Below are 24,124 nucleotides of genomic sequence, written 5' to 3'. Positions count from 1 at the left end.
ACAACAAGTGCCCACGCCGGACTCTCCATTTCATCGTCCTTCTACCAGAGCTAGAAGGCTTTTGGTAGAGATGATATCGAGAGATCAGGCCGTTAAAAACCGCTTGTTTTGGACCCCACGTTTGCATTAATCGCTAGGTATCCCCGCCATACTGTACGACTTGACACCTCTTTGCCTTGACCGCTGGCCTTCGCTGTGGTGGATGAAATGGGCTGGGCAAACTACACATGCGCAAACCAAAGCTACATCAGCATCGACCGCGCGGGTGGCGGCGGACCGGCGCATCCTCGACTGGCTGTGCTTGCTTGACGCGGTTGCTTGGATGGCTGAATCGCGGTGCACGCGCCAGGGCCACTCTCGCAGTGTCTTTGCCAAACATTGCGCTGCCTGCGCTTACCCCCTCGAATCGCAGCGAAATCTAAAAAATATCTCGACTCGAGTGACCTTCCTTCTCGTCGCGATAAAGGCTAGCATCATTTTCTTGGTTCGCTCAATGCCACGGGTAGGTCCCTAGTTCACGGTGAACACGACAGCTCTTCAATGAGGCATCAGACAGACACTCACAAAAGCCGTCGGGGCAGGTGGCGTGCTGCAGGAACCGGCAATGCCTTGCAACACTTTTTGCAGCAAAACCTAGCTGTAGTTTGTCTCGTGGCTTTACCACTTTTCGTGCTTCAATGGTCACATTGTGTAGAGCCCTCGACTCGACTGGAGCGGTGCTGTTTTCGACGGTGACGATCTGTTGAGCCAGGAAAGATTGCAGTGCGTCCATCGACATCCGTGACGACGACGATTGCATGGCCAGCAGTGAACCTCGATGCAAATCGCGTCACTTTCATTTTGAGCCCTGACGAATTAACTTAATTGCGACCTTTTAGGGTAAAAGATGTTAAACAGATACTGCGTATCTCATAATCCAGCTCATAAATCAGTGCATCGTTCCCAAACCTATTCCCTTAGATAAATCTTACGGATTCTTTGAGCAAATTAGACTGGTTGTACTGATTTATGGCAATGACGTCGCCGCGCAGGCTAATGACGCTCCGGAACCAGGAGATGGGGTGCACGCCACCTCGAGAGCTCCGACGCGGAGGACGAGCTTCACTCTGCAATTGGCCTCCTCGCGCGCAAGCAACGCCCGGACACCCGCCGAGTCTCAGTCTCACATACGCCCTCGTCAGCTTCAATGGAGTCCTCGTCCAACCTGGCCCAGCTGCGTCCGCACAAGACGCGTGAGCTGCTCGCTGCTGCCCCCAAGGTGGCGCGTCACCAACAGAGCGTCTTCCAAAGTATGTGGATCGGCGCCACCGCCGGCATGGGCGGCATCATCGCCGTGTACCCCGTGGACGTGGTCAAGACGCGCATGCAGAACAGTCGCGTAGCCACCAGCGCTGTGCAGACGCTCACCACCATCTTCCGTAACGAGGGCGTTGGCTCCTTCTACAAGGGATTGGGCCCACAGCTGTGCGGCACCATCCCGGACAAGGCCGTGTCTCTTGCGACGCGTGAGTTTGTCAAGAGCTTCTTCGACAAACCCAACGAGTTCAAGGCCTCGCTCACGTCCGCTGCAGTCTCGGGTGTCATGCAGTCCATCGTTATGAACCCCGTCGAGGTCGTGAAGGTGCGCATGCAGCTGGACAGCACCTTGAAGCCACTTGGAGTCATCCGCGAGCTGGGATTGCAGGGTCTTTACCGTGGATACACTGCCTGTCTCTCTCGAGACGTCATGTTTGCTTCCACGTACTTCACGCTCTACGATATGGCTAAGACGCAGCTTGGCGTGCAGGACGGCACGTCACTGGGCTGGTCGATGGTTGCTGCCTCGACGGCTGGTATCCCCGCTGCCTTCCTGTCGACTCCGTTGGATCTGCTTAAGACGCGCATGCAGTCGCGTGACGCTACGGTCCAGGGCTTCATGAACACGTACAGACAGGTGACGGCTCAAGGTGGCATCGGCGCGCTCTTCTCCGGATGGGGACCTCGTGTGAGCCGCATTGCACCGCAGTTCGGCATCGTGCTGGTGTCCTTCGACTGGCTGTCGCACCGTTTCACCCCCACTGTTGAGCACCTTCCTGAGCCTGCAGACACAGACGCCTACGCCGACTACTAAGCATCTCGCAGTCACGACCGCCACTCAACAGACCAGCATATCATACGAACATTAGTCCATGTTTTAAACTTATGAGAAAAATAATACACCAAACGCGTGTGGAAACAACGAGTACCCATCAAGACAAGAAGTATCCATTACTCAAGACAACAAGACTCTTATGACTACATCATGACAAGATCAAAGTTTTTTTTTTTTTTTTCTTACGCGCAGTTATCTAAGAACGATACGAAGCTCTTCTTATCGTTAGCTTAGGCCTCCTTAGCCAGCCACGCAAGCTCTGGCTTGCCTGATGCCTTCGCAAATGTCTTCGCGTCCAGGAACACTTCAACGTTGGCCTTGAGCGTCACCTGTGCAGTCGCCGTACGAACAGTGACGGAAGCGTCCGCAGACTCTAGCGCAGCCTTCACATCCGCATACTTCATCGAAGCAACATACGCCGTGAACTGCTCCACAGGCACAGTCTCCTCGTGCTTCTTCAACACGTCAGCAGACGCGAACAGCACAGCAGGACGAGCCACCACGAGCTTCACACTCGAGTCGGCGAACTGAGCCTCCTCCGACACAATCGGTACACTGTGTTGAGGCTGCAGCGATAGCGGGGCAGGTGCCGTGCCCAGAGTCGACGAGATCATAGGCAGGAACGTCTGGATAGCCGTCGAGATTGGGCCCTTGCCTCCCTTCTCTTCAAAGTAGACGTGGATCTTGTCCTGCACCACCAGTCCAGCCTTCTTACGGAGCTTCTGCACTCGAGTGATGACCTCACGCGCACATCCCTGCATCTTGAGCTCCTCGTCCTCCCGCGTGTCAATGATCACCATCAGGTTTCCTTCCGGCGACACATCAGCCTCAAAGATCTTCGAGTCGCCCTTGAACTCACGCTTCACCACTAGATCCTCGCCCGTCAGTTCATGGCCATCGATAGTCACACTTCCACTGGACACATACGCAGCCACGTCGTCGTGTGTCATCTGCGCGATCTGCTTCTTCACTCCAGACAGAGCCTTGCCCAGACGACGACCAAGTGCACGACTGTTAGCCTCCGCCTTGAGTACACACCACTCCTTCTCGTCCGTCGAGAACTCGAGGTCGCGCATGTTCAGCTCGTCGTGTAGATACGTCTCCAGACGACGGAGACCGTCCAGCGCCTTCTGGTTGTTGGACACCACAATGACCTTCTTCACCGGGTTCTTCAGCGAGATCGTGCGACGCTCACGCACAACTCGCCCCATCTCGATCACCGACTGCAGGTTCTTCATGAGCTCCTCCACTTCTTCGTCCACGCGACTGGCATCAAAGTCCGGCAGCATGAGGAAGTGGACACTGGGGGACACACCATCGGCGTCTTCAGCCAGGTCCTTGCCAGCGCCATTCACGACGTTCGGGTGGAATTGACGCAGGAACTGGTACATGTACTCGGTGAAGAACGGCGTGAAGGGAGCCATCAGCTTGGCCAGGTTGTACTCGACTTCGTACAGAGCCGAGAGAGCCACGGCAGCCTCAGCACTGCCAGCGCTGCCCTTAAGACGAGGACGGTTGAGACGCACGTACCAGTTCGTTAGCTGGCCAATGAAGCTCACAAGACGCGGCACCACAGTGTACAGACGGTAAGCCTTCATCTCCTCGTGCACGAACTTGATGAGGTTGTGCATAGCAGCGATGATCCACGAGTCCATGACGTTCGTCGAGGCCAGCGCAGCCTCACGGTTGGGCACGAAGGCAACGCCAGTCTCAAGCTGCAGGCGAGTGGCTTGCTGGGCGAAGAAACGAGCAGAGTTGAACCACGGCAGGAAGATCTCGCGGATGACGCCAAGTACACCCGGAGCCTGGAACTTGAGGGGCTCAGCACGCACCACAGGCGAGTTGATGAGGTACAGACGCAGAGCATCAGCGCCATACTTCTGCAGGATCTCCTCTGGGTCTGTGAAGTTCTTGAGACTCTTGCTCATCTTACGGCCGTCCTCAGCCAGCACCAGACCATTCACGATGAGGTTCTTGAACGCTGGCTTGTCGAACAGAGCAGTCGACAGCACCATCAGAGTGTAGAACCAACCACGAGTCTGGTCGAGACCCTCAGCCACGAAATCAGCGGGGAAATTGGCCTCAAACTTATCCTTATTCTCGAACGGATAGTGCTGCTGAGCATACGGCATGGAGCCACTCTCGAACCAGCAGTCAAACACCTCCGGAACACGACGAAGCACGCCCTTGCCCTGCTTGGACGGGATCGTCAGGTGGTCGATGAACTCGCGATGCAGATCCGTCACCTTCTCGCCCGCCAGCTCCTCCAGCTCCGCAATGGAACCCACACACACCACCTCTTCATAGTCGTCACTCACCCACAGCGGCAGCGGCGTTCCCCAGAAGCGGCCACGTGAAATGTTCCAGTCTTTACCGTCCACCAGCCAGTTGTGGAAACGTTTCTCCTGCACGAAGCTCGGCACCCAGTACGTGAGTTTGTTGTTGGCCACAATGCGGTCACGGATACGCTCCACGTTGACGAACCAGCCGGGGATAGCGCGGTAGATCAGCGGCGTGCCCGAACGGTAGCAGAAAGGGTAGCTATGCACCTCTGTGCCCTTCGATACGAGACGCCCACGGTTCTTGAGGTCCTGACAGATGACGTCGTCCGCCTTCTTGACGTGCAGTCCCTTAACTAGCGGCACAGCGTCCGTAAACACGCCGTTGTCGTCCAGAGGATCCGGTAGAGTGAACTTGTCGGCCACACCTTCACGCACGCAGACGCGGTAATCGTCTTCACCAAAAGTGGGGGCCTGGTGCACGATACCGGTACCGCCAGAGTCGGACACGTAGTTGTCCGAGAGCACACGGAAGGCGTTGGGCCAGTCCTTGAAGCAGTCAAACAGAGGCACGTACTTCTTGCCTACAAGTGTGGATCCCTTGAACTTCTCGAGGATCTCGAACTCTCCTCCCTTGTACCCCTTCTTGCTCATTTTGGGGTACACTTGGCACAGACGTGCTTCGTCCAGAATGTAGACCTTCTCGGTCTTAATGTCCTTAATTTTGACATAGTCGAACGATTCGTTAACACACAGAGCCAAGTTGGACGGTAAAGTCCACGGAGTGGTGGTCCAGGCCAGTAGAGCGACGTCAGGCTCGTCCGCTAGGGGAAAGTTGACGACCACCGACGGATCGGGCGTGTCACGGTAGTCCAAGTTGGCCTCAAAGTTGGAGAGCGACGTGGTGCAGGCGGTAGAGTAGGGCAGAATCTTGTAGCCACGGTACACCAGGTCCTTGTCGAAGATGGTGCGGAAGACGTTCCAGACCGACTCCATGTACCATGGCTCCATGGTCTTGTAGTCGTTCTTACAGTCGATCCAGCGACCAATACGCTTGACTACACGCTCCCATTCGCTCGTGTAACGCTGCACGATGCCGCGGCACTCGGAGTTGTACTTGTCAATGCCCATTTCAAGCACCTGCTCCTTGGTGGTCACGCCCAGCTTCTTGTTGATCTCATTCTCAACGGGGAGACCGTGGCAATCCCAACCGAAGCGGCGCTCCACGTAGTGGCCCGTCTGGTGGGCGTAGCGCGTGACCGTGTCTTTGATAGTGCCGGCCAGGATGTGTCCGTGGTGTGGCAGACCTGTGGCGAAAGGAGGGCCGTCGTAGAAAGTGAAAGGCTTGCGGTCTTTGGACAACTCGAGAGACTTGTGGAAAGCGTTCAGCTGCTCCCAGAGCTCCAAGATTTTAAGCTCCTCGTCGGGGAACGAGATACGCTCGGGAAGCGAACGCGATGCGGCCGAGTCTTGCGCCATCGTGTCGGTCGTCTACAGGGCGGACGGTGACGTGTGCCTGGCTTGGACGGATGCGATATGAGGGGTGTCATTGACGGCTGGCTGAGCTGTGGGGCACAATTGTACCGTAATTGTGGTACACATCAGGAAAGATCTCCTGGTTTGTTTGCGTCACCTTTTGTGCAAGTTGCCTTTGAATCGGCACATGTAAAACGCATTGCTGCTACATGTATGACAACGCCCGTAAGTTGCGGTCTTGGTAGTATTTGTTTGCAGTCTCGTTGCCAGCATGAAGTTCCATGAGGTGCGCGATTACGTACAGCGGTGGCTGTAGCGTCAACGGCGAATACCGTTTTGCGTTCACCGAAATATCTCGTGACGGAGAAGAACGAGAACTCCGTGACACAGCAAGAAAAACCGTGAGTGATCCTTTTTCCTCGAAGTGATGGTCACATTGCAATTCTTCACTGTTGGTGTGACACAACGGCACACATTTATCAAGACGTCTTGACAATTGCCGTTGTAACTTAAAGCAAATGTGATTCCGATGGAAGTTCGGTGTTGTAGTTGCAAATACGGACTTCATTGCTGCTAACTTCTTTGAAGCGTTGGTTCATTGCAGCTATCCGGATATGTAGCTTACGACCGCCATCCATCGCCTTTTACACATCGATTCGTTATGCTATGCTCTAGTGCTACTCGGAACGAGACTTAAGGAGACCTCATGGATCCGCATCTTTACCTGTCGAAGCAAGGCTGTTTACCGTGTGATGCCGCGTGTGGCGACGATCACTGTTCCCAAGCACAACGCTTCTTATGACGAGCATGCTACTGTACCTGTAGCCAGCCGGTCACTGCGTCAAGTTAACTGACCCCTTAGAATAATGCATGGCATCAGTGAAGTCATACAAGACGAAGGCTGTTGTTCAGCGCCACTCCAGCATCTGTGGAATGGAAGCTGTCTTTGAATCCAACGCGCTTCCAATATCGAAAGCTCTCGGCCCAATAGACGCCGTGCATCAATCCTTGACTGATCCCAACAGACTGCGAGCCATCGTCCAGCTGGAAAGCCTCGGCCGCATCTTCCTTCGTGTCCGGCCATCAAGAAGGCCGCCCCGACTTTTCCCCACCGACTGCAAGTCCAGTTCAAGTGCAAGTAGCACTTCCGAATTTGACCCACCAGCCTCAAGTCGACGCCTTCAATGGGACTGCGCGACTCAACCCGCAAACTCCTGCGCAAGCTCAGCTCACGCGACAAGAAACAGGAAGAGGCCGAACAGCTGCAGCCCGTGGCGCTCGCGGGTGCCAGCAAACGCTCCACGAACCGCTCGGAGCTCTGTAGCTCATTCGCCACCACTGTCGTGACACGTGAAGAGCTTGAAGGGCGACGGAAAGCCATGAGCGAGGGCAGCGCCGACTGGGAACAGTGTGGGATGTGCACGCGTAGCTTCGTGGCCGGCACTAGTCGCTATACAGGCTTCTGTTCGCTTGATTGCAAGTCCGCAGCGCTCTACACCCAGTCAGCGCGTGTCTACCGAGGACGCTATCGCAATGCATAAGCTATAAGAACATCAAGAGCAAGGAGCGGAAACTATTAACTTGCAAGTGGAAGGAAACGCGGTCGAAACAAGAGCGGAATGTTATGTACTGTAGTCGTCGTAGTCGTTGTGGAGCTCTCGCTCGGCTGCCTTCTAAACCACAAAAATTAAGCCAACATGAAGCCGCCGTAGCGTCTCTGCTTCACATCATTCCGTCGTATTTCTAGCTATCTTACGGTCGGTGTACACCTGGCCACACGTTGCGTTCTGCATCGTGCGCTGCGTCCATTTCCACGTCACTGTCCGAGTCCACGTCTTCTACTACGACTTGGACTACAACACCGTCTTCATCCTCGCTCTCACTACTGCTAGAACTATCTGAGTCGTCATCTCCATCACTCTCGCTGCCGTTTTCTTCGCCATCTTCTTCGCCTTCCTCGTCGTTTTCCTGCTCCCCACCGTTGATTTCGTCCTCCGTGAACATCAATGTCCGACAGGTTGGACACACAATGTTACTGTGGCAACAAATCGAGCATGTTAGAACCAAGCAAAGCCGATCAGCAGCAGATTTGTGGTCGTACTGGTGCTTGACGTATGCCTTGAAGCAGCTCGAGTGCATAACATGACCACACGGCAGCACATTGACACTCTCCAGCGAGTCGAACGTCACCTACATCCATGACAGCTCAGTTTCCCCTCCAACAGTGTAAAGACATCGCCGATTGCCACTCACATCAAGACAAATGGGGCATTCGCGATGCATGGATCCTTCCAGACACTTGTGTTTGGCCTCGAGTGAGTGTGGGTAGCACCCGCAGCACTTGATGCAATGGTAATAGTTTTCGCGACCGCCAACTCTGTGAGGAAAGGTCACCATTAGCAGCTATAAAGTCTCCCAATTCGCGTTGCAACGTACCGGCAGATGCCGCACTGTGCGCAGTGGAAAACCTGTTTCTCTAGCCCCTTGTCGTCAAACAAATTGCAAACGGAACAGAAGTACGCGGCCATATTCTCGTGACAGTTGATACACTCTTGTGCGCACTAGCAGTAGCCACAGCAGTCAGTATATAGGCTACAGAACCAGCGGTTCACAAGTCGTCCTGGGTCGTACAGGCTGCTCAGTCTGGCACAAGTCGCAGCGCATCTGCTTGATGGCGAAGCGGTCGATCGCGTGGTCCTCGCCGAACTGCGCGTCGTGGCACAAACGACAGCCCACCCATTTCTTGCAGCACTCAGCCAGCACGTGGCAACGCCGTCCGTAATGCGGGCACTTATCCCCGCTCGAAGGTGTCACCTCCATCCTCGCTTATCAGTAAAAAGAATGACCAATTTGACCCAAAAATTGTCGTAAATTGTTACAAGATCACATCCACCAGCACAATTTACACTCAAACTAACTATGCATCACTAATTCTTCAGTCTCCAGTTACATTATGGAGCAGGAAAAGCCCAAGGCGTCAACGACGTCGGGCGGCCGCGAGTTGGCGCTTCCTTCGACCTTCTCATCGCTGACAGCTGCCGCCTCGAATAAGATCAGCGCATTGGCGCGCGTGCCTAGCATGGAAGATAGCGTCAAGTTCTCGGGTGGAGCTGTGGCGGCGGTGCTGGCCTTGCGCTACGCTGGCAGCTTACGCTCTGCTTGTATGATGGGACTACTGTCAGGACTATTCGCACATTCACTGTACGCAGACGTTCTGCGCAAGAAGCGGCGACGACGCAGCAAGCGGCAGGACGATAACGAGGAGACAGACACGGATAGCAGCTAAAGCCTGGTCTAATATTATTATATCTACTGGTGCACTCGGCTTTGCTTTGTATCTAGAGCTGAGCCAGAGCCTCAAGTGGGTTCTGCAACGCGTAGAAGCGATGGAAATCAGCAGGACAATTGCAGTAGAACGAATCGAAGGACTCGAGTGATGGTGGCTGCTCTACAGCTCCAGCGACTGCAAATAAGGCCGAGAAACACTGAGGCGTGGCCCCATGAACAGCAGAGTATTGACGCAGCAGTCGAAAGACTCGGAGCAGGCCTCGAGGGTAGCGAGGCGTAAACTCTTCCAGGTCGTGACGGATGTTGAAAGAGCAGGACGGATGCACACACCAGCATAGCAGCATCGGTAGCAGATCTACTTGATCTGCCGCCGCAGCGAAGAGCTGGAATACTAATTCCTTAATCTTTTCCGGGTTATGTTTGCCTTTGGTGTTGCTGCGTTCTTCAATCCACAATGGGAGCTGCCAGAAATCTGCACGAGAGAGGGAGGCGTTGCTGGATTCTTCCTTTGCCTCTTGACGCTGACGCTTGATTAGTGTCAATGCTCGTTGTTGGTACGCCAAAATATCCTCTAGTGAAGGAATCCCTGTCAACTGGATGCACAATAATGACCAAACGAACTTCCTCCACGACACAGCCCCTCTAGTAGAACACTGTTGGAGTGTGACGGCTGCAACAGCGCTAGCATCTCTCCAGCGTACAGGAAAATCTTCTTTTGCAGCCACTTCAAGGATCAACGCGACGAACATGTCACTCGCTATACCTGCACCGCCAAATGCACTTGCTGCGATGGGATCAGAGAGTTCCCACGTCTCACAAGCGTGTACAAGAGCACTAAGCTGAGTAATAGTGAGGAAGTTCTCCTTTTGAGCTCGTGACAGACGTGTTGCAATATCAGACATTGAACTGATCTCCAGATCTCGAATAGGCCAAGTGGCACAGCCATGTGCTCTGATCTCCGCCATGACCTCGGCGATTGCCTTGTCTTTCGTGTGGATATCTTGTCGAACGGTTTGCTGGAGATTCTGAACGTCACTCGCATAGAGCTGCCCTGTCGATTGTCTCAATCGATCCGCGAATCGACAGAGCAATGTTACACGCTGTAGCAGACGCGTGATCTCTTCTGTAGTCACATTCGTCTCACTTAGAGCGTACTGGTGTGCTGGAAGTTCATCAGTCGAGTGAATAGAATACTCGGACGCTAATTGACTGAAGATACTCAACACCTCATCGCTAGCAACCTGTGCGAATTCTCCTCCAGCTTTATCGCCACCCAATTCAGAGGCTGCAGTCATTGCCTCTCGAGGTATTATCTTTGATAGAACCACTTTACATCCAGAATCGTCCAGATTTTCACTAAGGAACGGAATACGATCGTACAGCTGAGTGCGTAATAGCTCCAGTTTTTGCATGGCGAAATCTTTGAGATAAAAGCAGATCGAGGGCAGACACTTGTACACGATATCCACAGCTCGAATCACTTCTGGAAAAGGATCTTGTGCAAAAGCATCCACGAATTCGTTGCCTGCTACGCGGTGAGAGTCTGTCATATCGCCGAGAGAGACTTCGAGATCTGTCAAGATGCGCTGAACCAACGAAGTCCGGTGTAAGAGCGTCGTAGTGAATAATAATAATAAATTGCATTACCTCTTGTTTTGATGGACCAGTGGCAGTCTTCACCTTTGTCGCTGCTTGATCCAAAAGAGCTTGGAATGGAGTGGTACCACCGAATAGCTCGTTCTCGAGTTCTAGCTCCGCAGCGACTGCCAGCGTCGAGATAGCTTGAATAATCGATCGAATTGTCGCCATCGGTTCGCAGATTTTCTGCTGCATATTTTTTTCTAACTGCGGAAAAACAGCAACAGGAATATAAGCACTCATCTAAGTACCTTCCGTCGCCTTCCTACATACCTTTTGCAACATTTCAGCAAGATTTTGAAAGAAATCGTCCTCAAGCTCTATCTCTTTTGAGGCTCTCAACCACATGACTCGGTCAACAACGTTCATTGACTTGCATCTCTTGTCACGCTCCTCCTTCAGCTGTTCTGGTATACAATTGGCTCCACACTCGATCAATCCTGGAATCATTTTGTACGATGGCTGTGTAAACACGTTGATGGATAAGTGAACGAATTCTGCTAACACATCGCGATGCAGTCCAGGTTGCTTAATCTGAATATGTCGAGTCGTTTGACTCCAGTAAGCCTGTAGATTCGCTCTTTGCTCTTCGTTACGAACGCGTTGCTCCTCTTCAAGTGCGAGTCTCCGCTGACTTCCGGCAGATATTAGCTTTGACGTCGACGACGTGGGCTTGGTAGCTAAAGTTGATGATGAGTCGGAACCTTGTAGAGTTTTGTTTGCATCTGGTTGCTCAACCACTGCAGTATTGTCGGGAGATATTGACATAACGCAATCCCAAGCCGATATAATGGCAGGAATACTTTCTTCCTCTGGAAGAGCTGTGCTGTTGTTTACTGCAGTATTTGAGTCACTTTCTTCGGTCGGAAGGTCTGCCAGAATAGCTTTTTCCAGCATCTTAGCTTCGTCCACTGTTCTGTGGTAATAGAAAGTTACAATGGAGTTCTCAGAATTGTGCAGAACACCACTTGTACCTTGGAAAATTGTGTAACATGCATCCGTTCGGTACTGTGCTTGCAGCATCTTCAAGTGAATATGCTACAGCTTCTCTTCGGCACAGTGACACTGCATTTGCAATGATCTCTACAGCTAGAGTATCGGGTATTGGCAAATTCTTTTGGCGAAGAGCTGTGATTTTTGGGCCAAAGACGCCGAGTTCCCGCTACGATCAACATCGTCAATGTTGTTTGTTAGAACACCCAATCTGTAACATTCGAATGGAGTACTTACCTCACGGTCACTAAGCGAAGCTGCTTGATCTCCGAGCTTTTGGGGTTCGTAACTCATCTTGACGCATTCGTCCACGAGAGGATCAAGTTGCAGGAATGCCAATTGGTGCTCAGTTGCAATTCGTTGGGCGAGTTCAGTTCCACTTTCATCCTCAGTGAATACACTCAGTAGCATGAAGGACGGAGGGCGATTCCAAGACGTGTCCAATGCTATAGTCGGATCAGCCCAACTGTCACGCAGAGCTTGGATGTCGGCTCTTACGTCGTACGTAGAGAATGTGGACTGGAGTGGAAGCGTAGCCCATATTTCTGAGCAAGACAAGAAGTTTTGGATGGACATATCCAACTCATAACGCACTTCCTCACCACCTTGATCAGACAGAGTTGGCAGTGGTGGAGCCACTTGTAGAAAGGTTAGCGGCTCTATATCCAAGACGTCTCTATCACTGCAACACCAAGCACTATGATCGTTAACGGCTCATCGTGTCGAGTAATCAAGAAACAATTAGACTTACCTGGACGAGACAATTTCGAACGCTAACGAGATCAAATCGTCGACTGCATCGGAGCACACTTCCCACCCACGGAGTCGTTCCTTATTCCGTTTCGTGGAGCGAAGCTCGTCAAGTACTATCCTGTCTTCTTCTCGCCTCATACTCCCACACTCCCGTAACCGAGCATAATTCTCCTCCAGCTCTGCGCGTTTGTCTTCGAGATATTTCTCACGAGGATTCACAGTTGTTTCAGCTTTATTTGTATCCTCTGACAACGGTATTGGGTGCGTGCCGTCCGGATTCTGACTATTGTCTTGATCCTTATCATGTACTCGCCCTGTTTCGTGAGTTTCAATCGACTACGGCCACCAGTTAGACCATTAAAAATACCATCAAGGTCAATCGCCTACCTTTTTCTGGTCTGCTAACGCTTTCTGCCGCCTCATGCGTCGATCTTTCTCTGCTGCCAACTGCGCTTTGCGTCGTTTACGCAGTTCTTTCATCATTTTCACATTGCTGGAAGGTCGAAAATCAAGACCCTCAACTCGTTTCTCGAGACTGTGAAAGTGTGCAAGTGCACCAGTATCACTAGCTGGAATGGCGCGGAGAGGTTGTTCTGCTCCACCGGATGCAAGTCCAAGTCTGTTCATATTCTTCTCGAACTCCACGACACCGACAGCGCCATCTTGTTGACTCTCAGCCAGCTTCGACTCCTTGTAGATCTGTCTTCTAGCTTCCAAAGTTAATTCAAGTCGCAGATCATCACGCTCTGTAGACAAAAAGAGACGCTAAAACAATCGTCAGTAGCAATACCCTACTGGTATTATCGCTGTAACTGACTTGTGTGTGCTTCCACTTTTCATGATGTTCATGATCCCAGTCACGCATGAACTGAGCCTTTTCTTGCAGATGAGCACGAGCAGCAGCGTATCCAGTCGCAGAATTTGCATTCTTACCCATCGTGGCCTGCTGATTGAACTGTAGAGGACAGAAAAGCAATGGTTACTTAGTAGTCAAGAGCAGTTTAAAACCTTAGCCATTTTCATCCTTACATTGTCGCGCTCGTTTTCCGCTTGCCATTGAGTCTGTTGGAACTTACGCAGGTACACGGCCATGTCGATGTCCTTATTGAAGCGGATCTCTTTTGGGTGGAATTTCTTCGTCGTCTCGACCAAAAAACGCTCTTCTACATCACGCGATGGTCTACTCGACTTGGCTAGCGCGGCTTTTGTAGATTGCTCTGACGGAATCACTTTGGCTTTTGCACTCTCCGGTCTTCTTTTTGATAGTTTTCCAAGGAAATCTTTGAGTTGTAGCAGAAACTGAAGCACCGCAGCGCGATTCTCCATCATGATGGCGCGACGAGTGTTCACGGGGAACGGAATGCCCAGAGCCTCGAGTTTCTCGCCCAGAAGCTCCATGTTATGGATCTTGGCTGCTGTAGTTGACGTGTTCTCGTAACTCTCGAACTGGGGCTCCAGACCTTGGAGATGCAGCACCTCGGCGATGATGTACCCGTTGCTAGCATCACGCTCCAGTACCTCCACTTTGCGATGCAGTTTGAGCTCGTCATTCAGCCAGCGCAGCAACAACGCACTCATCCTACAGCAACTCTATGCTCTAGCGAAGAGTACAAACGTCTAGTTCGGCTCAACCGACGACCGGACAGGAATATCTCCCACTCACCTGTCTATTGTGCCTAACTGCATTTGTTCAGCAGTGCACGGGTGAATACTCCTGAGTTGCAGGCGCCCCTGTTTTCTATACAACATCAAACGCTCGAAAATCAATCAGTAGTAAGCACTTGGCATCGAATCTAATTCATCAGCAAATCTTGGTATTTGTAGTGTTACATTGGTTGACCATGCGGTTAATGCAGTCGAGCTTCTGGCGTCGTGGCATAGGAGGCCGCCGAGTCCACGCAGTCAGCTCCATGATACGCTGCTCCAGCAACTTTTCGTTCCACAGCAGCGTGTCCACCGAGAAGCTGCAAAGGAAAACAAAGCATAAAACCCAAGAAGTACAGTCAAATCGACCTTCAAAATGACAAAAGCAGCATCAACTAACCCGTTCGGCACGTCTTCCTCGAAGATCATGGCAGCTTCTGGTGTCTGCTCTTCACGTCTGTGACCGTGACGCAGTGGAGCGTACCCTACAATTTCAGGCCCGTTAACCCGTTGTCCACACGTCTTCTTTCTTCAAATAATAATAACAACAACAATTCCCCACCTTCTGGAGGGATCGGTGGCTGTCCGATGCTCGTGACCACCGCCACCTCCTGATTCGGGTAGAACTTGGCCCATTTATCGCTAGTGTAGAAACCCACCCCGTCGCTCGTGACGCCTCTGACGAGCTCGTGGTTGTCTCCGTCACGTGGTGACAATAAGACGGTGTTGGTATTGAGTTGTCTGGTATCCTTTTCCACTGTCTGCCGTGGTGACCGGCAATCCCCGTTCAGCCTCAAAGCATCTACTTGGTTCTGCATTTCCTGGCTCTAAGAAGACCCACAGCGTAACCAACAAGCACAAAGCAAGCAGAACACTTAGTTGCTGATAAAACGGAGCGGCGGGAGGCCCAGAGGCCCCTTCCAGCCGCTTTTTCTCTATAAATTCTAAGGATCAACACGCAGAGCAGCACTATTCAAACACAACGGAACATGCAGAGCGACACCCACCGCCGAGACGCCGTCGTCACCTGAAGACGCCATCAGTCCCGCGCTTTATCAATGACGCCTTTTTAAAATGTCCGGATAACTATCGCCGGATAATCAATATTTGGTGTGGCAGACATCGACCAATCACATCCGGTTCTCGGCGAAGACGCCATGTTGAAGCCATGGGTGTGTCAAAGCCTCCCGCGCCGAGAGTCGACGCGCCGGGTCGATCTGCAGCAGCGCTCGAAGGAAGTCCAGGAACTCGTTGTCTTTCGTGTGTACGGCTTGCTCTAGAGGAGGCACGTGCAGACTCGCAGCCAACACGCCGTTGCCCAAGTGATCTACTGTGAACAATCCCGTGTCAATCAGCTGATGCTGCAATTCCCCTCGGCCGGCCAGCAGAGACGCAGGAATGGGACCTGGGACAACATATAGCATTAGAATTATACGTTGCGTTGGTGATAAATCTGAATGCGCACCGATTGTTGCTAGGATTCGTGCCAGTAGGGTCTGCTCCGAGTCATTGCGGAAGAGCACCTCGCCTGTGAACATCTCGGCGATGACGCATCCTAGCGACCATAGATCGATCTTTGTGTCGTACATGAGGCCGAGAATCACCTGGAAAAGCAACAAGATAGATTAAAGCATGGCTACAGCTCTTTGTGGATATAGGTCAATACGCACCTCTGGAGCACGATACGAGCGCGACTGCACGTAAGACGTGAGCTCGTCTGTAGTGAAGCATGCTGATCCGAAGTCGATCACCTTAACGGTACATGCGCTGAAGTTTTGGATGAGGATGTTTTCGGGTTTGAGATCGCAGTGAACAAGTCCCAGCGAGTGCAGTGTATCCAACGCCTCGAGCACTTCAATAGTAATCTTTTTCAGACGAGGGATGCTGAAGTAGTTGATCACACCGCGTTGTAGAAGCAGACGAGAGAACTCGTACAGATTGTCGCGAAGAAGCTGTAGCCACAACAGAGAGGTGAGCATGGAAGCACAGAAATTCAACTCGACGTCTACAAACGCACCTCAGTCACGATTATCAGGTGTTCGCGGAAGTAGAAGGCATCCAGGAGACGTATGAGATGTCTTTCGTCCACCTTGCAGTTGCGATCAATGTACTCGAGTACTCGGACTTCGTCGACGCCCTGATCGAAGTACTCCTTGTTGTTCTTGATGATCTTGAGGCATACGGACTGCTCAGTGGTTGTATCCATACACTTGTAGGTTCGACTAAACACTGCTTCTCCAATAGCCATTTCCACCTACAAAAACACGCACAATGTTGACACCATGCAGTAATCCAACCGCCTAAGACAATACTGCTACAAACCTTGTATCTACCACCAATCAAAGCTCCGGCACGAGGACGCCAGTCCTGGTTTGGTTCGAATCCAGTGCGATTTTTCTCGCGAATGATGCGGAGCTGAAACGCCTCGTATTCCTTGAGCTCGTCGTCGTCATCGTCACCGGAACTTTCGCTCTCTTCATTGCCAACATCGTCGCCTTCTTTAATATCGACCGTGTGGACTGTGTCTGCCTTCTGCTTTGATTTGCCATCGAGATCATGTTGGAAAGTAGTCACCTGACCCTGAATGGGAGAGCCAACCACAAACGGATCTGATACTGTATCATCAGCACCAAAATTGGCCATACCGTTGCTCAATTCTTCTTCTTTATCGCCGTCTCCATCATCGTCATCCATTTTAAATAGCTTCTCCTCGCTCTCGTCATTCAGATGTTCCTCTTCACCTTCTTCGTCACCATCCACATCATCCTGGAACGTTTCGTCTTCACAGACCGAGCTCATCATTTCGCTGTACACCTCGTCCTCCGCTCGAACGTTGTTGTCTTCTTCTTGGGTAAACGCAAACTGATTCGGCTGTCGTGGCCACAGCGCCGATACAGGCTCTCCATCCATCGACGCATTTCCAGGTGAAGCTCCCAGCCCGAGCGACGACTGCGGTGAGCTTGAGACCCTCGCAGAGCTTCCACCTGTAAAATTCGTCTGAACAATTCCAATCGGATCCGATACCATGTTATCCATCGCTGTCAAGGTCTCATCCGTCATGCAGAGTTGGTTCACAGCTTCAGCCAGGTCATTCTCGTACCCAGATCCATAGTCACTGCTGCTGTCTTCACTCTCATCACTGTCGTCGTCCTTGTCGCCTTCTTGACTGTGCTCATAGTTATCGTATACCCCCAGCGCCGTTGCTGGCAGTGCACTGTTGTCTGCGTCGTCTTCATCTTCGCTCTCAGAAGGTCGATTGAGCTCCCAACGAGTGTCACCTAGCGTCACTTCCTCTCGTTGCTGTCTGGAGTCGAAGAACCGATGCAAAAGCGAGTTTTCCTCGCCCATTTCATGGTGTAGCGCCTGTCGGAGCTTTTCGTTCGTGTGGATCCGCTCTACAGCTTTGGGCACGTTGGCGATGGACTCGAGGATCATTTCCAGCAGCTCCTTGCGCTCCATTTCCTTGCGTTTGGCTCGGTCGTCGCGACTAGCCGTCGGAGCGGAGGTTAAGCGACGCAGGAACGACATGGGAGGGCGGAACTGCTCGGGGCTTGTGGAGGAGGCGGGTGAGGCGGCTCCAGTGCCTCGAGAAACGGAGAATAGAGTGTCCACACCATCAGGAGAGACTTCTCGACTTGCAGAGGTAGAAGACGCGTCCAGACGCCCCTGGGAACTCAGTGGAGACGTCGACGACATCACCGACCCGAGGAAATAACGGGTGCGGCTTCGAGGTCACTATGCTCCCCGTGATAGTGACGTTTACTTTTACGTATGACCATCATTCTGTTGATATAATGCCACTGCTCAAGAGATTGCTCAGCGCAGAGGAACTGGGCGATACACCCGCGAATGCAACGGCTGAGCAGCTTTTTGCGTCGAGTATTTATGCGCAGGAGATGCGCGCACAGCGACAGCAGGCAGCTGCGTTTTGTAGCGCCCCGCTTATTGCCATGTCAACCCTCGCGGCGAAGCGAAGTGGCTCGAGGTTGTGTTTGGCAAAGCGGAGCACTATTCTAAAGCCACACGCAATGAGTACGCTACTGACGTGGTTTGATAGTTCCGCACTAGGAAATGAACTGGAGAAGCTTGAAAGTTGCAGCATTGAGGTATGCAGCTGTTCAGGTGGGTGGGTATATGACGCTTAACTGACCGAATCGATGTTCTTTCCATCTACGATAGCGATGTGTGGGCGCTGCCCTGCTGGTTACCAGGGAAGGAAAGCAAGTGCTGTTCTTGGTGCGCGACCCGAAGGGTGTGACCAAGCGGCTGGCAGTGGCTGTGTCAAGTCCTAATGCAGCGATGACGACGGAGTTAGCGGCCGAGTGTCTTCACCGCGTACGTTTCCGCCAATGTCGGTGTGTCTACGAGCTGCTGTGTGAGCTGGATCACTTGCAGCAAAACTGGGAGGTGTGTATATTACTTTTATTATCTGGTGTCAGATATTTCACTGATCGAGCTGAGCTGGACGGCCAGAATGAAGCAGGGCCCGAACTCGTAGTGGTAGGACCGCTCTGCGACTTATTTTCAGACTTCCGGACCGCGTCGGGGATCACAACCACGGGTACGCTTTGTGCTTTAGTTTTAATCTATTCGTCTCATTTCGGAAAATGGCCACCTGCTCAGGTGCGGGACTCAAGCGCATGGTGGAGCTCGCGATCAGGCGGCTGCGGGCGACGACCAGTATCCACGTCACAGTTATAGGCACTGAAAACTAGATGACGCAGCGAGGTCAACAAAATCCCACTTCAGTTGCATTCATCACGAGTACGCCTCTCCAAGATCCACCACAGCCATCCATGCCAATAGAACCCGCTCAGAAGGTGGCGCTGAAAATTCAAAGCCATGCAAAGGCAACGCCGTGTGTTCAGTGGTGCACCATCGCATTGACGATTTTTTTAGTGTATCGGTCGTTTCTCAACGGCTCAAAATCTGAAGCAAACAAACTGCCAGATTTGTTGACACCCTGCTTTAGTCAAAAGCTACAAATTAAACCTTCAAATTAACTCAAATGTGTCCCATATTTAAAGAATACATAGTCACAACGACGGCATTTTTCTGGTTTTCAACACGTGTTCCCGTTCTTGTCCACTTTTTCTGTCCTCTTCCTGCACTATCTCTTTTTATCGTCAGTTCGACGTCGACGCTGAGCAGCTCAAGCCATAGCCGGATTCCCCTCACAGCACACAAGTAGCAGTAGACGTCATGGCTCTGGAGACGCTTAGTGCACGGCCGCGTACCCAATCGGGTGGCGCTGGTCTCATCCAGGGCGGTCACGTGTCCGTCGATGTGCGTCCCGAAGCTGACGACGCGGACACCACCACCGAGACGACGCAGCTGCTAGACGAAGATAACGATAACAATAAGAAGAAAGCTAAGCAGACGCATCTAGACTTGGAGACGGCCGACGACCAGGAGCTCAAGAAGAAGGAGAAGGCTGCGACCACTACGGCCAAGACGTCGTACGTGGCTCCCTCTGTCGTGGTCTTCTGGCTCAGTATGTGGTTCACGCAGAACATTGGCGTGACCTTCTGGAACAAGAAGGCGTTGGGCGCTCTGCGTCTGCCAGTGACACTCACATTTGTACACATGACGTGCAACACGCTGGGTGCGTTCCTATACATCCACGTGTTCAAGGGCATCGAACGCAAGCAACTGAAGCCTGGTCAGAAGCAGCTCATGGTGTATTTCTCGCTCATCTTCGTGAGCAATATCATCACAGGCAACTGGAGTTTGGGACTCGTATCCATCTCCTTTAACCAGGTCATGCGTGCATTAGTTCCAGCAGTCGTCGTTGTACTCAGCATGTTGATCCTCGGCAAGACGTACTCGCTCAAGCGCAAACTTTCGCTCATCCCTGTGGCTTTCGGCGTCTACTTGGCATGCACTGGAGACAACTCGTGCACAGTATTGGGCTTCATCATCACAGTCGTCGCCATTATATTCGCTGGTTTAAAGGCAGTTCTCTCGAACAAGTTCCTAAGCGGAGACCTGAAGCTTCACCCCGTGGACTTGATCCTACACCAGGCTCCTCTGTCGGCCTGCTGGTGTCTAATCACCATGTTCTTCACCGGAGAAGTGGATACGATCATGAACAACTGGGAAGTGGTGCCCTCGGCCAGTTTCTGGTTCATTTTGACTGGAATTATTAGCTTCATGCTGAACGTCACGAGCTTCATGGCCAACAAAGTCACGTCTCCTGTGACGCTGTGTGTATGTGGCAACATGAAACAAGTGGTTGTGATCGTCATGTCTATCCTCATTAACAACGACGTCATCACGGTGCAGAAGGCCATCGGTATCGTCGTCGTAACAATCGGTGGCGCAACGTACGCCTACATCTCGACAATGGAAACCATGGGCCAATCCACACTCCCCGCACCAGCTACGAAGACGAAGGTGCAGGCGCAGAAAGCTTGATGCTCTCTCGATCGCTGCAGACTTCAATATTGATGCGTATGATAGACAACAGGCTTTTTAGAATGAACTTTTGCTTGTTCATTGCAAGAAAATGAAAAAAAAAGTTCAAGATACATTAACGTCAAGGCTTCTACTCTTCCTGGCGATGTCGTTTTTTTTTAATCTGTTTCAATGTTTAAAACTCGTGCGTGTGTGCAAGTCTGTATCGAATCATCTCCATCCCTCCCGGAGCGTCACGGACAACGTCGGCATGCAAGATTCCCACCAACGCAAGGAACGCGACAACGATAGGAATGAGGACCAATGGCGACGATCGGTGTAGTCCAGCAAGTTGCAGCCCCGCCATTTCCTGCTCGTTATTGTCCTCCTCTTGAGGAATAGCGACTGATTCATGTGCGATATTCTCCACGATTTCATCAGACTCACCCAGCCACTTGGTTAGATACTCGAGGATCTGCTCGCGTTGCTTCTTCAATGGCTCCGGTACGTTTGGGTTGGCGCCCAAGTCGCCGCAGTGGCCACATAACTCACACTTCGCCAGATTGGCAATCTGGTCATCCGATAGAGTGTCAAGCACCGATGCACGTTGCCAGGGATCGTCACCACCGTTCGAGAAGAAGATCTTGTGGCCGTTCGGGTGGTCTCCTCCGTACAGCTTCGTGATCTCATCTACGCCCTTGGACGGGTGCACTACGTCGCCGAATACTGCTTGGCACTGCTTTAGATGGTACTCCAGATCCACCATCGCTGAGCGCAGACTCTTCTCTTTGGGGGCGACTTGGAAGTATGCGAGTTGGGAGCATTTCTGCCAGCGCCACGAGCGTCCGTCCCCCCAGCGAGCACGATCTTCGGCCAGGCATTTTGTATCGTAGAAGCACTCACTGCCAAAAGAAGATCCGTACATATCTATCGTGAAGCTGGCGAAGGAATCGACGAGTGAGTTGTTGCGCTCGAAAGCGCCTACCATACTGTTACACACAATGTCTTTGTGGCCATACTGGACAGCCATTGCAGCAGCATCTGCGATCATGTAGAAGAAGTCGGCATCTGCAAGGTCCTGAGCACCAAATAGACCTTTCACTGTGGTAGCATTGGTGCTCTTGAGCTCCCTCTCAAAAGTTTCAGTGGTAAGCCGCAAAACGTCCGCACACGACGGACCCATAGCCAGTGCCACTTGTTCGTCGAATTGGTGGAATTTGTATACGGGTTGCACCACCCCCGACGACGACAACGACGCGACTGTCGTGTTCGGGTAAGCGACACGGAACCACGCCGATAATGCTCCGGGGTAAGATCCTCCGATTGCAATCCACTGGTTGGCATTCTCCGCTCCAAGCTGGCTCTGATAACTCTCCTTGAAGTGCTTGAGATCCGCGAGTGCCTGCTGCACGGTCAGGTACCGGTAGTTTTCCGTCGAGAGGTCCCCGTTCGGAATACTTTTGCCGTAGAAACGATGCTCGAGAGCCAGAATCTAAAGGTTTATACCACAAACAATGTAAATGTGAGAATGATCAGCTTCCTCTCTTCAAACTTTCACATCGCTTCACCTTGGCGCCGAATGTCTGGGCGATGACTTGCACGAATCCAGCCGGGGCCTTTTCCATTGCGCCTTCTCCCCCTATATAGAGGATCACGGGGCCATGAGGCTTGCTCCAGAACGTGTCCACCTCGTAGTAACGCTGCTGGAACGTGGAGGTGTTGTCCGAAGCGAAGTGATCCACCGTTTGGTTAAACCAAAGCTGCTGCGCCTCAGTCTTAAACAGCAACTGATTTTCCTCCTGCACTAGCTGCCACAGTCGACCATTTTTGGCTTGCGAGGGGAACGTGGAGGCCTCGACGGACACGAACAGCGCCGCCAGAAGCAGCACAGCGAGGAACACCATGATCCGAATGAGATATAATGTGTCTCTCCGCTGATTGGTGGATACGTCGTATAAAGATCGATAGGATTCGCAGAAAAAAGACTATCGTTAGAGCAACTTTGCGTCACCGTTAAGCAACATTCACCAAAAACAGAAATGCTTTTTGTAGAAAAGTACTTTATGGACAGTTGATAGCAAACCTACGAGTTACAGAATTTTGTATGTCAGAAGACACAAACATGGAGCTTTTCGTGAAAAGCAAGAGCCCAAGAAAACTAAGATAATCAGTTTGCAGATTTGCCGGCTGATTAAAATGCTTAGAATGAAATGCGCTGGGAACACACAGAGGCGGTGGTAAGTCACTTTGTACCAGAACTTATGATTGTTGACTTGCCGTGTGCTGCATTTAGCGCCAAAAGACGCGTAACGGACCGTTCCTGATCTCGGAGTCGTCACTTGCCTTAGTAAAGCCTCGACGAGAAGTAGTAGGTTGAGCACAGGCTCACCCCCACTTGCATTCTTCATTGCGCGCTCGTGAAACAGCACCATCATGGCAGAAGTCGGTAAGTCCTTGACCGCAATCGTAACCAAGGTGTTGTGGTTTCTAATCTATGCTTATTGTTTATTTACATTCGCTGAGACAGAAGTGCAGCGTGTCCTCGCTACTATCAACCAGGTGTTCGTGTTCCAGATTCCTCCGCAGACGTCGGCTGCCGGTCACAGGTACAGATCTGCAAACACAGTCTTCACGACGAGTCGGCTCTAAATGGTAGTGTTGCGGTTGTCTAGAGCGGACTCGTGGCCGAGCACACCCGCGTGGACTGGTCGCCTGCAAGTTTCTTCCGTTGGTGAAGATGCAGTCATTGAGCTGAAGGACCCCAACACGGGTGTCCTCTTCGCAGCCTGCCCGATTAAGGCTGGTGGGCCGCCCGCCATTCAGAAAGGTAGACTGGTATCACCGTATTTAATGCTATTTTGCCTGGCTAACCAACTTCATACCGCAGTGGTTGACAGCAGTCGGTACTTCGTCCTGCGCGCCGTTGATCGCGTATCTGGTACGATTTTAACACTTTTTGCTGTTGCTTAAGTTCCTTACACCATTGTCCTTCTTGCCAGGTCGACACGCATTTATTGGCATCGCCTTCAACAACCGCAGCGATGCATTCGATTTCAATGTCGCCATCGACGATTTCAACAAGTGAGTTATCGATTCATCGATCTATTTCCTGGCAGTGCTGACGTGATGTGTATATGCAACAGAGAGCTCAAGCGTGAGAAGACGCAGCAGGAGACCACCACTGCTGCTCCTCCCGTTGACTACTCACTAAAGGAAGGCCAAACGATCCGAATCAAGCTCAACACCAAGAAGAAAGACGCCGCGAAAGCTGAAGAAGAGGACGACATGGATCCGTTTGGGTCCACTAGCTCGCCGAAGAAGGCCAGCAGCAGTACGACTGGCGATGCAGATCTCCTGGGGTTCTCCAACTCTGCTGCCAGCAGCAACTGGGAGACGTTCTAATACTACCCGGCCAAGGGAGAGTTGTTGTGTACCCCAGGAAATCCAACATCAACAAACTTTTTTTTTTAATAAAAAAATACATTTTGCATGTTGAAGTTGACATTTGATTGAATTCGATCCTACC

At 51.9% G+C, this 24,124-nt stretch overlaps 13 protein-coding genes across 31 annotated transcripts; 6 read left to right on the top strand and 7 right to left on the bottom strand.

Moving 5' to 3' along the window:
• Window positions 1-92: 92 nt before the first annotated feature.
• On the bottom strand, window positions 93-379 carry PPTG_23289 (hypothetical protein; the record flags this gene model as incomplete). The annotated part of the gene is made up of 2 exons (XM_008909661.1): window positions 93-221; window positions 278-379. 2 exons carry the CDS (start codon window positions 377-379, stop codon window positions 93-95), a joined length of 231 nt encoding a protein of 76 aa, XP_008907909.1.
• Window positions 380-1,043: 664 nt separating this feature from the next.
• PPTG_12918 (hypothetical protein) lies at window positions 1,044-2,288 on the top strand. Its single transcript, XM_008909660.1, has one exon. It carries the CDS (start codon window positions 1,187-1,189, stop codon window positions 2,108-2,110), a length of 924 nt encoding a protein of 307 aa, XP_008907908.1. The 5' UTR covers window positions 1,044-1,186; the 3' UTR covers window positions 2,111-2,288.
• On the bottom strand, window positions 2,238-5,980 carry PPTG_12917 (isoleucine-tRNA ligase). The gene has a single exon (XM_008909659.1). The coding sequence runs from the start codon at window positions 5,887-5,889 to the stop codon at window positions 2,362-2,364; it is 3,528 nt and encodes a 1,175-aa protein (XP_008907907.1). The 5' UTR covers window positions 5,890-5,980; the 3' UTR covers window positions 2,238-2,361.
• Window positions 5,981-6,153: 173 nt separating this feature from the next.
• On the top strand, window positions 6,154-7,624 carry PPTG_12916 (hypothetical protein). The gene has a single exon (XM_008909658.1). It carries the CDS (start codon window positions 6,757-6,759, stop codon window positions 7,231-7,233), a length of 477 nt encoding a protein of 158 aa, XP_008907906.1. The 5' UTR covers window positions 6,154-6,756; the 3' UTR covers window positions 7,234-7,624.
• Window positions 6,846-8,998, bottom strand: PPTG_12915 (hypothetical protein). Of its 3 annotated transcripts, XM_008909656.1 has the most exons (5): window positions 8,518-8,998; window positions 8,323-8,447; window positions 8,140-8,263; window positions 7,988-8,076; window positions 6,846-7,921 (listed from the first exon to the last, which is right to left on the bottom strand). In XM_008909656.1, the coding sequence occupies exons 1-5, from the start codon at window positions 8,704-8,706 to the stop codon at window positions 7,639-7,641; spliced, it is 810 nt and encodes a 269-aa protein (XP_008907904.1). In that variant the 5' UTR covers window positions 8,707-8,998; the 3' UTR covers window positions 6,846-7,638. The 3 variants fall into 3 exon arrangements, with proteins under 3 accessions (XP_008907904.1, XP_008907903.1, XP_008907905.1); XM_008909655.1 differs by having other exon boundaries at window positions 6,846-8,076; window positions 8,518-8,749; XM_008909657.1 differs by having other exon boundaries at window positions 6,846-8,076; window positions 8,323-8,749.
• Window positions 8,732-10,838, top strand: PPTG_12914 (hypothetical protein). The gene has a single exon (XM_008909654.1). The coding sequence runs from the start codon at window positions 8,840-8,842 to the stop codon at window positions 9,170-9,172; it is 333 nt and encodes a 110-aa protein (XP_008907902.1). The 5' UTR covers window positions 8,732-8,839; the 3' UTR covers window positions 9,173-10,838.
• PPTG_12913 (hypothetical protein) lies at window positions 9,225-14,136 on the bottom strand (the record flags this gene model as incomplete). Its single annotated transcript, XM_008909653.1, has 9 exons — window positions 9,225-10,760; window positions 10,822-11,019; window positions 11,086-11,728; window positions 11,787-11,974; window positions 12,043-12,487; window positions 12,557-12,894; window positions 12,946-13,323; window positions 13,376-13,513; window positions 13,588-14,136. 9 exons carry the CDS (start codon window positions 14,134-14,136, stop codon window positions 9,225-9,227), a joined length of 4,413 nt encoding a protein of 1,470 aa, XP_008907901.1.
• A 223-nt stretch (window positions 14,137-14,359) lies between these two features.
• On the bottom strand, window positions 14,360-15,020 carry PPTG_12912 (hypothetical protein; the record flags this gene model as incomplete). The annotated part of the gene is made up of 3 exons (XM_008909652.1): window positions 14,360-14,522; window positions 14,603-14,687; window positions 14,765-15,020. 3 exons carry the CDS (start codon window positions 15,018-15,020, stop codon window positions 14,360-14,362), a joined length of 504 nt encoding a protein of 167 aa, XP_008907900.1.
• A 312-nt stretch (window positions 15,021-15,332) lies between these two features.
• On the bottom strand, window positions 15,333-17,898 carry PPTG_12911 (CMGC/DYRK protein kinase; the record flags this gene model as incomplete). Its single annotated transcript, XM_008909651.1, has 5 exons — window positions 15,333-15,607; window positions 15,668-15,806; window positions 15,873-16,154; window positions 16,220-16,456; window positions 16,525-17,898. 5 exons carry the CDS (start codon window positions 17,896-17,898, stop codon window positions 15,333-15,335), a joined length of 2,307 nt encoding a protein of 768 aa, XP_008907899.1.
• Window positions 16,536-19,244, top strand: PPTG_12910 (hypothetical protein). 16 transcript variants are annotated; one of them, XM_008909649.1, is made up of 6 exons: window positions 16,536-17,933; window positions 18,014-18,187; window positions 18,260-18,308; window positions 18,382-18,609; window positions 18,676-18,763; window positions 18,826-19,244. In XM_008909649.1, exons 2-6 carry the CDS (start codon window positions 18,099-18,101, stop codon window positions 18,915-18,917), a joined length of 546 nt encoding a protein of 181 aa, XP_008907897.1. In that variant the 5' UTR covers window positions 16,536-17,933; window positions 18,014-18,098; the 3' UTR covers window positions 18,918-19,244. The 16 variants fall into 16 exon arrangements, with proteins under 16 accessions (XP_008907897.1, XP_008907895.1, XP_008907896.1 ...); XM_008909647.1 differs by having other exon boundaries at window positions 18,676-19,244; XM_008909648.1 differs by having other exon boundaries at window positions 18,382-18,763; window positions 18,840-19,244.
• A 38-nt stretch (window positions 19,245-19,282) lies between these two features.
• On the top strand, window positions 19,283-20,790 carry PPTG_12909 (hypothetical protein). Its single transcript, XM_008909634.1, has one exon. The coding sequence runs from the start codon at window positions 19,405-19,407 to the stop codon at window positions 20,617-20,619; it is 1,215 nt and encodes a 404-aa protein (XP_008907882.1). The 5' UTR covers window positions 19,283-19,404; the 3' UTR covers window positions 20,620-20,790.
• On the bottom strand, window positions 20,671-22,551 carry PPTG_12908 (hypothetical protein). Its single transcript, XM_008909633.1, has 2 exons — window positions 22,167-22,551; window positions 20,671-22,090 (listed from the first exon to the last, which is right to left on the bottom strand). The coding sequence occupies exons 1-2, from the start codon at window positions 22,500-22,502 to the stop codon at window positions 20,795-20,797; spliced, it is 1,632 nt and encodes a 543-aa protein (XP_008907881.1). The 5' UTR covers window positions 22,503-22,551; the 3' UTR covers window positions 20,671-20,794.
• Window positions 22,552-22,708: 157 nt separating this feature from the next.
• Window positions 22,709-24,102, top strand: PPTG_12907. 2 transcript variants are annotated; one of them, XM_008909631.1, is made up of 6 exons: window positions 22,709-23,044; window positions 23,126-23,204; window positions 23,271-23,425; window positions 23,486-23,536; window positions 23,598-23,679; window positions 23,742-24,101. In XM_008909631.1, exons 1-6 carry the CDS (start codon window positions 23,032-23,034, stop codon window positions 23,998-24,000), a joined length of 639 nt encoding a protein of 212 aa, XP_008907879.1. In that variant the 5' UTR covers window positions 22,709-23,031; the 3' UTR covers window positions 24,001-24,101. The 2 variants fall into 2 exon arrangements, with proteins under 2 accessions (XP_008907879.1, XP_008907880.1); XM_008909632.1 differs by having other exon boundaries at window positions 23,126-23,425; window positions 23,742-24,102.
• Window positions 24,103-24,124: the final 22 nt, after the last annotated feature.

The sequence above is a fragment of the Phytophthora parasitica genome (assembly GCF_000247585.1).
Source record: "Phytophthora parasitica INRA-310 unplaced genomic scaffold supercont2.34, whole genome shotgun sequence".
Lineage (NCBI taxonomy): Eukaryota > Oomycota > Peronosporomycetes > Peronosporales > Peronosporaceae > Phytophthora > Phytophthora nicotianae.
This window is presented reverse-complemented; position numbering and strand designations above follow the sequence as displayed.